This window comes from Condylura cristata, unplaced genomic scaffold, assembly GCF_000260355.1.
Source record: "Condylura cristata isolate star-nosed mole 26May11 unplaced genomic scaffold, ConCri1.0 scaffold00006, whole genome shotgun sequence".
Classification (NCBI taxonomy): domain Eukaryota; kingdom Metazoa; phylum Chordata; class Mammalia; order Eulipotyphla; family Talpidae; genus Condylura; species Condylura cristata.
Window position 1 is genome coordinate 52,041,375 of NW_004567107.1, and position 14,036 is coordinate 52,055,410.

The 14,036-nt window shown below is 32.7% G+C and overlaps 1 protein-coding gene across 5 annotated transcripts in view; it reads left to right on the forward strand.

Moving 5' to 3' along the window:
- CNTLN (centlein, centrosomal protein) overlaps positions 1-14,036 on the forward strand; it is a 219,635-nt gene that overhangs the window by 109,931 nt on the left and 95,668 nt on the right. For 4 of the 5 annotated variants that reach the window (XM_004677679.2, XM_012721531.1, XM_012721529.1 and 1 more), the window contains 3 exons: positions 2,098-2,219; positions 3,569-3,685; positions 12,148-12,248. In XM_004677679.2, coding sequence (XP_004677736.1) covers positions 2,098-2,219; positions 3,569-3,685; positions 12,148-12,248 — 340 coding nt within the window. The remainder of the gene's footprint in view (positions 1-2,097; positions 2,220-3,568; positions 3,686-12,147; positions 12,249-14,036) is intronic. The other variant, XM_012721530.1, reaches the window with a different exon arrangement.

Below are 14,036 nucleotides of genomic sequence, written 5' to 3' on the forward strand. Positions count from 1 at the left end.
TTAAGATTTATTTATTTGTGCATACAGAACTGGGATACAGGCCAGAGGCTCAGGGGCAGTGAGAGGCTTCACCAGAAACAGAGTGGACAGATCGAGGAAGTACACTGCTGGGGGGATCATGCCGCGTCATGTGGTCACCTCCCGGGCAGGTGGGAATCTAACTCATGCAGAAGTGGCTTTAGCTTCTTAGTGCTGTGCTTTAATCCACTGCGCCACCAGGGAGTGCCCTCAAGTACTTTATAATAACAATATTTAAGAGAATTACTAAAGGTATCCTTCAGAAACATTCAAAGTAAACTGACAAAATATCCACACTGCTGAAGCAGGTTCAGTTATAGTAAATGAAAATAAATTCTACTAATTATTCTTTTACCAGTGATAGGAAAATTAGATGGTTAAGGAAGCAGTAAATTTGGCTCCTCAATGTTAAGGACATCAGTAATAATACCTGGGAAGGGGAGAAAGGTGGAGGCTAACTTTTACTCTATACCTTTATTGTGCAAATACAATGCCTATATGTTAGGTAATTTAATTTACTAATCATAATCTAAACGGGTTCTTTTCTGTATTTTACAGACAAAACTGAATTAATTTAAGCAGTGGTTTAAGTTTATATACCTAACAGGCAAAAACACCAGTAGTGGAAATTAAACCTTTGTCTGCCTTGTTCCTACTCATCCACATTAATATGCTTAGTACCAGTTACCCTCTAAATATCAAATAAGTATAAAAAATGCAAAAAGAAATTTGAAATCTCAAAGCTAAAAAATTCAAGTTGTTTTATTTTGAGAGATACAGTACCCAAGTATTATAACCACATCCTTTGAAAACAGAGAATATGATCTATATAAGCTCATTTTATAGTTATATCTAGAAATTAAGATTTAGTTGATATGCTTATTTAAATCATTAGACATCTTGGACCACTATTGTTAACCTAGTTATGTTTGGGTTTCTGTTTTGTTTATTTTTTTTTAATTTATTTATTTGTGCATACAGAACTGGGGTACAGGCCAGAGACTCAGGGGTGGCGAAAGACTTCACCAGAGACAGAGTGGGGAGTAGAACAGGCAGATCGATGAAGTACACTGCTGAGGGGAGCAGCAGGCGGGCCAGGTGACCATGTGGTCACCTCCAGGGCAGGCAGGAATCGAACTTATGCAGAAGTGGTTTCAGCCTCAGTGCTTTAACCCGCTGCGCCACCAGGGAGGGCCTCTGTTTTGTTTTTTTTTTAAACGTCTTTTAGTGTACTAAGCCCAATTCTCCCTCTCCTATCCTTCATTGTACAACCCATATGTTAAACTGTGCTACTTTTAACATAGTTCCAAACTGATATCCTTCCTTCTGTGTAATCCTTGTGTTTTGTAACAAGTAGTTGTAAATCCTTGAACTAAAAAACTGGTCTTATTATATATGTAATTTTTAACTAGTAATGTAATCATGATTTATGTATGGAAAAATCCTTGTGTTGAAAAGAAAAAAACAAGAAGGCCTCCCTGCTGGTGCACGGGGTTAATTAAGTCTCAGCACTATAAAGCTGTCCACGGCCCATGCAGCATAAGTTCAATCCCTGGCCAGAGAGCTAACCCACATGGAGCAGCTGAACTCTCCTGTCTCATCCCCATACTCTCCTCAGCAGTATATTTTTCAGTCAATCTGCCTGTTCTGTTCCTCATTCTGACTCTGGTGAATCTTCTCAACCCTTGCATCTCTGGCCTGTACCCCAGTTCTTATATGCATAAATAAATAAATCGTTAATTAAAAAAAAGAAAAGAAAAAATATAACAAAAATCTATTAGATTGGTTCATAAGTATTTGTATAGTAATTAAAAATGGGAAAATGAATAAAATCAATTTGATAGTAAAATTTTGAAGTTATATGGCCACCTTTTGAAGTACAATGAAAGGGCTAAATTGTTATCAAAGAAACTTATTCTCTTACTTTAGGAATTCTTCCTCCTTCTGCAATAATTATTACAAATTTATTTTTGTTTTTATATTTTTCTTTCAAATTTCATACTAATGGATAATCTTTAATTTTCAACATTATACCACTGCTTTCTTCAACTTATGTACTTGATTATTTGTGTTACACAGAGCCAAGAAAATGATGAGCTAAGAGATGCCCATGAAAAACGCAAGGAAAGGCTACAGATGTTACAGACCAACTACAGAGCAGTAAAAGAGCAATTAAAACAGTGGGAAGAAGACAGTGGCATGTGAGTTACATAGCTCATAAAAGCATTTCCCTAAATATTAAATGGGATGGAGTAGCATCATATAGGTGTTTTAATGGCTTTTGTTTTATTTTAAAGAAATAATTTGTTAGACAAATCAGTATTTTGAACTTTTAAAGATAATATAATAAATGGAAGCAGAAACATATACCTGTAATAGTTGATAGACTTTCCTGTCATTTGCAGAAATTAACATAGGTGATTATGAAATGCTATGTATATTTTAATGTCAATGGAATAGCTTAATAAAATTGCAAAATGTAAAGCCAAAGTAGGTTTATATCATATGATTTACGATGAGTTTTAAATAATTGTTCTGTTGTTACAGCATTTATAACCCGGAAGATTTTTAAGTTTTAATTGGAAGATGAGAAAATTTTAATTCAGATATATAGTTAACTGTCTGAAAACTTTCACCTAGCATGCAATTTGAAAACCTTTACTATCCATCAGTTTTTTTTCAGCAGCTTATCTGAATGAATTGGCGGTCTCAGTTCAATTGTTCTGAACAGGTGTTCAGATCTTGGTTAGTTGTAAGTGGCTCCCCTGTTAACAGTATCAACAGAGGGCAAAGGACTGAATGAGTACAGAAAATCTACTACCCTCTCATCTTTTGAGATGGATCCTTTAGGGCAGTGTTGATGGTACACATTGGTCTATTCTATAGAGAAATGCTGTTGCTAAATTGGCCCGTGCAGCGCTTTTACAAAATAAAGACTAAAATTTGTTATATGTACAGAAAATGAAAATGTAAAGGGTATTTGGAGAGTTTTGTAGATAATTGTCACATCTAGGTTTTTCCTTTGATGAATAGTAAGTGTTTTGGATTGCTTGTCACTAAAGCAATTTGTTCTGGAAAACTGTAGCCACTCATAACCTAAATTTTTGGTTGTCACTGGAAGTGTAAATTACTATTTTCTAACATAATCACTGATATAATAGCTTGACAAATGTCTAAGAAGGCATATACCACACACAGACAGGTTGGCAGCAAGTTCTAGATGAATTTATTGCTAATAGTTCTTTCTTAGAAATGTGACAATCCTATAATACATATTTTACTAGTAAAATGAATGAGATTAATAAATAAGAATTCATGTGTCTGTTTTAAAGGTTTCTTTTCATAGTAGCAGCTTAACAAATTATGATGTAGGAAATTATGATATGGGATTTTCATTTCTTACTTAGGTTGTAAGATATTAATTTCACTAATAGATTGATTTTTTAAATTTAGTCATAAGATATTTTTCAATTTTGAGGAATGTATAAATAACTGCTCATGCATTCTGACATATTAAGAAAGAAAGCAACTTCCATTTTTAAAATAACAGTGAAATCAGAAAAATAAAGAGAGCAGGTCCCCAGCAACTTACACAAGAAGATTCTGATGCTGTATGGAATGAACTGGCCCATTTCAAAAGGGAGAACCAGGAGCTAATGATTCAAAAGTGAGTTTCTGTTTATTAATAAAATAGCCTTTAAATATAAACATTTGAAAAAGTTTTTGTGACTTAAAGGCTTTGAGATAGCTTATAAAATTGGAAAATGAAGTACTCTGTTTTTTGCCAATGAAAGTAAAAAGACTAGCTTAAAAAAAAGTGTATGTGTGTGTGTGTGTGTGTATTTGATGAAATAACAAGTTGTGCATTTGCTAGTTCTAGCTGAACTGTATAATATGATCTAGGGATTGTGTTAATTAATGTGGCTCTCATCTGTTGGAGGTGTCGCTCTTCATTAGCCTGTATTTTAGACACTGCCGTGCTTCATTTTTGGAATGAGGTGGAGAGGGGATAACCTAGCCAGCCATCCTTGTTTGATCTCCTAGATACATACGCAATGCAGAATGCCTGAGCTCTCTTGGTTCCCTGCCCTGTCCTGCTAATCCCAGCTGAGCTCATTATGGTGTAGCCTTGCTGCTACTCTTGGAGCCAGAGCTGTCCAAGCTAATTACTGGTAGCAGCAGAACTGCCTGTTAAGGGTCTGGTATGGATCTGCTAACATGGTCCTTGGTAGTGACCTGTAGAAGGCAGGAGGGAATTGCTTTCTTTCTTGCTGTGCATTTCCTGTCCTTTGGGCTTAATGCTGATCCTTCCAATAGGTATTTTAGCTGCTCTAAGTATAAAACTTGATGGAGGCTACTCATATTTTAGAAAACACATAGCTTCCTTCCTTGATCTTATAATTCACAGGCCATTATATTCGGCTCAGCAAGGAAAGAGCACTTATTTTTTTAAACAAAAAGGAGTTAAATCAACACAATTAGCCTCTTTTGTTGCTTAAGTATTTCTTCATTTAGAATTATTTTACACTCAAGTCATGTTGACTAGGATTTAGTGTCATATAGCATAATGTAATTTAATATCATTGAATATTTTTAGCTGTAAACCAGAATCTTCTTATAGATATGTGTGCTAGCACATGTAACTTCAGATCACTTTTCCCATGATACTTTTGAGGAAATTAAATCTGATTTAAATGTATACTTCCAACCGCCTCCAAAAGTATGACTCTGTTAGTGCTAAATGTTTGATGATCATAAAGTTTCTTATCTTGAAAATTAGTTTACATATTTAGTAGATTTCCTTGATAATTCACCATGTAAAGTGTATAATTCAAAGGGTTTCAGTATATCTGGAGAGTTGTATATTTAGCATCCAGTCAACTTATAGAACATTCTCTTTATCTCCCCTAAGAAAAGCACACACCACCATTTAACTGTCACTTCTTATTCTTTTGTTGCCTGTCCCTAGGCTTAAATAACAACTAATCCAGTTTTTGTGTCTATAGATTTTCCTATTCTGGAGATTCTGTATATATGAAATCATGTAATATGTGGTTCATTGTGACAGGCTTATTTCACTTACCTTGGTATTTAACACATTCACCCATGTTGTAGCATGTATTGATACTTTTCTGGTAATCTTTTTGTTTCCTTAAGCTAAAGGTAATTTTGGACACAGTGAATTAGGTGAGAATCCTAATCTAACTAGTTGTGAGATCTGATGCATTCAAGACAATTTAGGCAGAGGTTAGCTATATGTAGTGCCTTTGGGGTTTATTTTAATATTCATTAATAAAGTCAAACTAAAGAAAAGTATTAAAATCTTTTTAAGAATGCAAAGGAACTGTTGTTAGACTCCTGTCTGTTTATCAATGTAAGTATAGTGCAAATAGCTCTTTGAATTAAATGTGAACTCATATAGTGTGAATTTCTCCCCAAACCTGAAATCTGTTTAAATTCATTAATGTGGAAGCCATTCATAACAGTTATTGTTCAAATCAGCCTTAACTTAATAAAGATAAAGTTTGGGTTGATAACCTTAATCGTGCAAAGTGATTGATACAAACTTTCTATCATGTAATAAAGTTTTATAGAGAGGGCTGTTATTTTGTGAATCATTTACTTAGTTAATAAATGTGTTTGAGTTACTGTTGTAGGATAGGCTCTCTTTAAGTGAATGATTTGAGAATATCATTCATACTTCATGCTTTCAAAGAGCTTACATGGAACATACTCAGTGTTCAATGTTCTAATAAAATGTGATTTTAAAAATAGAACTAAAACTACTACACTGAAGCAAAAAATGAAATATTTTGTTCAATGTAGTTTGTTTACTGATTAAGGTAGGAATTTTTTGTTTTTATAATATATATTAAGTGGGGTTTTAGTGTACAGTTTTATGGGTTGGATAGTTCATAGATAAGTTTTATCATAGTGTCCTATATTTAATTTAATATTTATGTAAATAGACATTGATATGTCATAATAGAACATAGTATATAGCTGGTTATTATGTTACATGCTTATAACATCTACAGTTGATTCAAGTAACTAACCCCCATTGGAATACAAACTACTTCTAGCACTTCAAAAAATCTCCTTGTTCTACTCCTTTGTAGTCAAATCTTAACTAATCCCTAAAACTCTGATCCATGGATTTTTTTTTTCAACATTTCTATAGCTTTGCCTTTTTTTCAGAACACCATATACATGAAATCACACAGTTGTAAATTTTTGGGACTGACTTCTTTCACTCAGTATAATGCCTTTGAGGTTTATTCATGTTGTTACTTTTTGCTTGAAAAACAGAAAAAATGCATCATGACTTTTCTGACAACCTAATAAATGGCACTCTGTTGTATGAATATACCACAGTTTATCCATCTGCTGAAGAATATTTGGATCTTTTCTAGTTTTTTACAACTATGGATAGAGCTTTTTATGTTACAACTTTTTTTAAGGTAAATCCCCAGGAGTTGCATTGCTGGTTATGGACAGTATACATAACACTATAATAAGAACTGTCAGACTGCTTTTCATGGTATCTCCACCAACTCCTGCCAACTCTTACACTTGTACCCATTACCTCACACCCCCACTATTATCAAATAATACTTTATAATAAAAATCCGAGCATAAAATCTAAATTCTTTACATAATACACTTGAAACTTGCCCCCTTTCCTTACCATTCCTGTTTCCTTTTGTTTTACCTGTAAATAAGTGCTTTTTCTAATTGATGCTGAGAATTCTAATTATTGAATTTGTCAATGCAGACAGTTATAGTTATCATCAGTGGTAAAGGGGTTTAGAATTAATAGCTGAAAACTTTACATTTATTTTATAGAAGTGGGTAATTTTACCCCATGCATCATAATTAGAAAAAGTATTAATTTCAGTTACTTTCTGGTCATTTTTCTCAATGATCAAAAAGTAAAGAAGCTATATAAGTCGGTGGCAAAAAAGATGGAATACTTTTTTCTCTCTCCGGTTAAAAATTAAGTATAGTTCAAAAATATTTTATAGAATTCAACAATAATGTTTAAGTTGCTAAATTCAAAATATTAGAGAAAGTCAGCTTTTTTTTTTGGTTTGTTTTCTTGAGAGCAAAACTCATTGTATTCCTAAAGAAAAATACTTTTCCAGTATATTGAATTTAGGATTTTTGGAAATGTATTTCTAAACATGAGAAATAGAATTTTTAGATAAAATTGTTAATCATGGCATAGTTTGAAACAAATTTATACAAATTTTATTTTATTTGAAAAATATTTATGTGCCCATATTTTATTTTAAAGCATAAGATTCAGTAGTATTTATTGCTTTTACAGTATTGTACATCCATAATCTTTTTCTAACCCAAAGCATATTCATCACCCTCAAAGGAGACATCCAGGCCCATAATGCACTCCTTTCCCTTTGCCCTCTACTTTCAGTTCCTGGCAGCCACTATTCAACTTTCTGTCTCCATGACTTTACCTATTCTTAATATTAATATAAACTGAATCAAACAATATGTGACATTTTGTGTTCATCTTAGCATGTATCAAGGTGCATCCACATTATAATAATATATCCTACTACATCTTTTGTACACATGAATAATATTCCATCTTATATATATATTCCACTATTAATCTACTCATTCATCAGTTGATGGATGTATGGATGGGTCTACTTTCAGCTATTTTGAATAGTGCCACAAGTGAATATTCGTGTTCATGTACTAGTTTGAATATTTGCCTTCAATTCTTTGTGATTTGTGATTTGTCTTTTCCCTCTTTTTATAGCTGAAACCACTATGTATAGATAAGAGTCTTTTTGGTTTTATATTTTTTTAGATAAAGTCTTGATAACCCTCCTTTGTTGAACTGGAGCTGCTCCTCAGGCTGCTTGTGAGTGTCCTTGGTCTGAGACCAATGGAATCAGCCTGGTCAGCCTGGAGCATCTGTGAACCTTGTCTACCTTCAATTTATAGTTGTGTTTCATGAGAATCTGCTTGTTTTTAAACATGTTCCCCTTTATCTTCATGTACAGACTGATATGTGTGGCAGTCAATCTTAATAGAGTCACAGTATCTTCTAGTTAGCCATCTAATTCTCATCTTTCTCATTCAAGTTACCCTCTCTGGCATTAGAATATTGGCAATACCTTGTTCTTTACCTATGACAATTTGCTTGCCTTTCGATTGGGCCATGGTGTTTTTTCAGTTTCCAAACATAAGATAGGCAGCCACTTTTTGATCAACTTACATATCTGCTGGTGGGAGTTGACATTCACAGTTTCATTAGTATCTTTGGGGCTAAGCCAGACCCTCTTTTTGTCACAGCAGAGGTGAAACATCTGAGGTCTGAGCATAATCATGACTGAGGTGGTAGTACCTAAAAGGATGTCTTTCTCCTTTTGACTTACTTCACTTCACATCTCATCAATATCCTTTTATGTTTTGGGGGTTAGCAAGATATTATCTCATCTTTATGGCTGAGTAGTATTTTATTATGCACAAATACCACATCTTCTTTATCCATTACTGTCATCAGACACATAGGTTGTCTCTATATCATGGCTATTGTTAATAGTCCTGTACTTAACATAGGGGTTCCATATATCTTTTCACATTAGTGTTTTTGTATTATTTGACTAAATTCTCCCACATAGGATTATTGAACCATAAGGTAATTCCAGTTTTTATTGAGTAATATTCATGCCATTTTCCGCAGTCTTTGTAACAATTTACATTCCCATCAACATTCCATAAAGATTTCTTTGTCTCTAGGTCCTCTCCAGTAGCTATTATAACTAGACTTTTTGTTAACAGCCATTCTAACCAATGTTAGATTTGATTTAGAAAAACGATAATGAGGTGAACTCTTTTGTGATTTTTATTTTGCATTTCCCTAATGATAGTGATATAAAATATTTTTGTCAGTGTCTGTTGGCCATTTATAGGTCATATTTGGTGAAAAGACTGTTTAGATCCTCTCTGCCCAGTTTTTAATCAGCTTGTATGTTTTGTTGTTGTTGAGTAGTGTGAGATGTTTATATATTTTTTATATTAATTTCTTGTGTGCTGTATAGTTAGCAAATCTCCCACTTAGTAAGTAGTCTTTGGGTATGTGTATGTGTGTGTGTGTGGCAATATTTTCTTTTCCTGTGCAGAAGCTTTCTTAACTAATTGTAGTCCCATTTGTTTATATAACCTACTGTTTCTTTTGCTGTTGGAGGCGAATGCATAAAGATATCACTTAGGCCATTACCCATTATCCGAGAGCGTGTTACCTAAGTCTTCTAGATATCTTATTGATTTAGGTTTTATATTCAAGTATTTAGTGCATTTTGAGTTAGTAATATGGTATAATAGAGTGATCTAGTTTTATTCTTTTTCATGTCACTTTCCAGTATTCCGACTATTTATTGAAGAAATTTTCCTTTCTTCATTATAAACTTTTGCCTCCTATGTCATCAGTTAGTTTTCCCTATATGTGTAGTTATATTTCTGGGTTCTTGATTCATGTCTATTCTAGTCTGTACTGTTTATTCCCTATAATTCCATACTTTTTTGATATCTTAGATTTATAGTATACTTAGAAGTTAGGAAACATAATGCCTCAACTCTTGTTCTTTTTAACTGAGGATGCTTTTTGCTATTTGTGCTTCCATGCAAATTGTAGAATTTTTTGTTCTACTTCTAAGAAAACTGCTGTTGGAGATATGTTGAATCTTTGTATCTGTTTAGGTGAAATGAACATTTTGATAATTTTGATATATGATTGATGAACACTGCATGTCTTTCTATATCTGTGGTGTCCTTCAGTTTCTGTCAACAGCATCTTAGTTTTCAGGGTACAGATCCCTCAGTTCCTTGGTTTTATTTTTTTACTGAGTATTTTAATGCACAATTGATACAACTATAAATAATATTATTCTCGTCATCTACTATTCCATTGTCTACATGTAGAAATGAAATGTTTTTGTATATTAATCTTGTGTTCTGCAGCTTTACTATGTTCACTTACTACTTTAACAGTTTTTGGTGACTTTCCAATGATTTTCTATATATATTATGTTATCTGCACATTGTGACAATTTCACTTCTTTCCTGTCTGAATGCCTTTTATTTCTTCCTTTTTTAACCTAATTGTGCTGGTGAAGACATCTAGTAATGTAACACAATAGTGATGAAAGTGGGTATCCTGTCTTGTTCTTGGTCTTCGAGGAAAATCTAAGAACACTTACATATAAGATGGTAATTGATATGTTTATTCATTGTCATTTTGCTTATTGATCTGGTTGTATTCTTAGATATTATTTGTTCTTTTTAATTTCTTCTCTCTCCCCTTGAGGTTTGATATATATCTATCTTTTAAAGATTTATTTATTTATGCATATAAGAACTGGGGTACAGGCTAGAGGTGCAGGGGGCAAGAGGATTCACCAGAGACAGCGTGGGGAGCAGAACAGGCAAATTGACTGAAATACACAGCTGAGAGGAGCAAGGGTTGGGTCAGGAGAGATCTACCAGACCATGTGGGCACTTCATTGGCCAGGGATTGAACTTGCACTGCAGTGACTGCAGAGAGCTTCATAATGCTGTGCTGTAACCTGTTTTACCACCAGCAAGGGCCCTTATGTATGTGTATTTTAATAGTGATTTTAAGTTTTATTTTAATAATTTTGCATGTGTTTTTACTATAGTGTCTTGCATTCTGGTTACTGTATGGTTCAGATATACGATTTTATGTACATGTTGATCTATATTGACCTGGTAGCTGCTAATATTTGAACAATTTCCAAAGGTTAAAAAGATTTATTTACTTATGCTTACAGAACTGGGGTACAGGCCAGAGATGTGGTGGGTAAGAGGATTCACCAGAGACAGAGTAGGGAGCAGAACAGGCAGATAGACAAAACACACTGCTGAGGGTAGCAGCAGGCAGGTCAGAAGAGGTCCACCACGCCAGACCTCTGTGGGTCAACTCCCTGGCTGGGGATCAAACTTGTGCTGCAGTGACTTTGGAGAGCCTCATAATGGTGCTTTAACCTGTTGCAACACCAGGAAGAGCCCCAAAGCTTGCAATTTTAACTTCCCTCTCACCTTTTATATAAGAATCATTTATTCTACGGGAAGAATTTCACTTATCTTTTGAACTGTCATTTTGAATTTTAGTTTTATTTTTATTGTGTCTATGTACATTGTTTCTTTTTTTCACTTGTCTTCAGTTCTTCAGAAACTCTTGTTCTTTAAAGCACATTTATCACCACTTTTTCTTCCAGTATATTAAAAGCTCTAATTTTGTTTAACTCATTTTGAATTGTTCTATTGTTTATATCCTTGTTATGCCTTTTCCCATTTGGGGTGAAATGATACATAGACTGTATATTCATGGCTTTGAACTTAAGAATTTATTTTTATCTGCAAACTTGACTACTCTGAGAATTATTTTCAATAATGATTTTTTTACTATCCATTCTCTCAGTTGTATAAACCATTCCATAGTAGATGAGCTCTTAAGTCAAATATATATATATATACTATCTATAACAAAAAATTGTACATTAGTGTCAATTCTTCAGATCGTTGCAGTTGTATATGGCTCAATTTTGAAATATGTAATACAGGCTTAGGATTTTGATCTCACTAGGGCAGAAAACCTATTTTCTGAAAAACTCCAGTCAGATAGCTGAGGGATTCAGGTTAACATTCAACAAATTTTTGTCTATCAGCTTCTTGCATTTATCTTAGTTTTGGTCTGTCAGCCTTTGGCATAAATTTCTGACCTCATTCCAGACTCAAGATCTGATTATCTCTATGGTCCATATTTGAACCAGTTCTCTCAACCATGGTTCAATGAATTTTTAGTAAGGGTTCTTTGCCTTAACTTGGTATCTAGAGATTTACTATTTTGCTTTCAGTGGTATAAAATTTTCGTTACAATTTTACATACCCTATGTGTTAAATAGTGGACAGATATTTCAGTTTGAGTTTTTAATCACAGTCTTTAGCATGTTTATTTAAAGTTGATATTCCCTTACTAAATATTATTGTAAATAATATCTTTAATCCTTTTGTTTGCTTCTACATGATTTCTTGCAGATTTCAAATAATTACCTAGTGTGTTAATTTTCATAGGATGAATCTTCAAGAAGAATTGGATACACTTAAAGTACATATGTGTGTTGACAAGGCAACAATACAAGAACTGAATGCATGGGTGGCAGAGAAAAAAGAAGGTAATTTTTTGTGGGAAAAACATTTAAGACAGGCATAATAGAATTACCACTTTTGATGTTTTATTTTTAATTTTTCAAGTTCATTCCCTTGTGTCCCTGCTTACACTTTTTTACTCATTGACATTTCATTAACACCTTTATCCCTTATAAGAAAATCAATTTGAGTATATAAAAAAGTAGCTTTGTCATTTATTAAAATTATGAAGAGTTGGTTGAAAAGGAAAAACATACTCATTGACAATGTTTTACTGTATTCAAAAATATTAAGATGAAAGAGTTATTGTTCTCTCTATCATTCCATTTACATTATGTCTGATGTTACATTCTTCTGAAATCATTTGGTTCTCATGTATTGGAACCAAAGTCTTAGGCATTGAAGGAAATTTGGCAGTCTGAAAATCAGCAAACTCCCAGACCACTAGATCATAAGTATGAAATGTATGTTCCTATTGCAAACTTTTTCCTTTCTTAACTCAGATAATTATACTTATATGATTTTAGTACATCCTGCAGTCCCTAATTAGAAAAAAGTAAATAAGGTTGCTGTGATAGAAGTTCTTCTTACTTAACCTTACTACAGCTTAATTATTACCTCTGTACTTTTTAGGTATAAACAATTTATATTTAATAATTAACTGATTAACTTAAAATTAATACTTTTAATTTATGCATAATAATTTTTTTTTATAGCACTCTTCTGGATTTTGTCCCAGTTACCAGTAATCCAGTTGCTGTCACTTAGGTCACTGTTAGATTGTCATAACCATGGTTAAACACCTCTACATCACATTTCAACTCTACTGTTCTTCTGGATTTTTAAACACTGGCTTGCCCCTGTAATTATCTCCTCTTTTCTTGCTTGTATCATTTCTACTACTGGAACATCTCAGCAGCTTATTGAACTATGAAGATTCTCTAGTATTTTATTCTTTGTTTTTTTACTATAGTTCTTCTTGGGAAAATTGCGCTTATAAGCATTCAAGCAGTAAGAAAGAATGGAAAGACAAATTCTAGTATACAGATAGCTAAAAAAATAAAAAATTATCTCTTTATAGTTATATAGACAGAATTCTGGGTAGATAAATTGTATAAAAGAGAGGACCATATATATATATATATATATATATATATATATATATATATATATATATATATACTATATGCATAAAGATAGATATAAAATTATAAATAGGTAAAGATAATTATAAAGATAATTACATTTATTATTTTGTTTAGAGTCCACCAAATAAAAACATATGTAATAGTAGAGGGACTGTTGAATTTTAGATCAATGTAGCATAACCTTCAGGGATATTAATTTCTAAAAGTTCCTTTTAAAATTACAAAGAAAAGCTACCAAAATATTGAAGATATAATTATTTTGTATTTTAAAGTATATATTTAAATATTAGGATATATTAAAATTAATATTTTACCAAGCAAAATGACAAAATAATTTTCCAAATTATTTTATTTTGCCCCCCCCTTGTTGAATTTTCATTATTAAATTATCGTTTAATTTATGTCTATAATTTTATATATTGCAATGTTAATTGCCTTTGTTTTAAAATCTTATTTCTATAAAGAATGAACCTAGTATTCACTACATTTTTTAAATCCCACACCTACATTGTTTATGTCTAACACTGATGGTTTGTCTGTATCTATAGTGTATCTATTGATGTTTATCTTGTGACCCAGCATGTGGTCAATCCTAGAGAATGACCCATGTGGATTTGAGAAAAATGTGTACTCAGATTTTCTGGGGTGCAGTATTCTATAGATGTC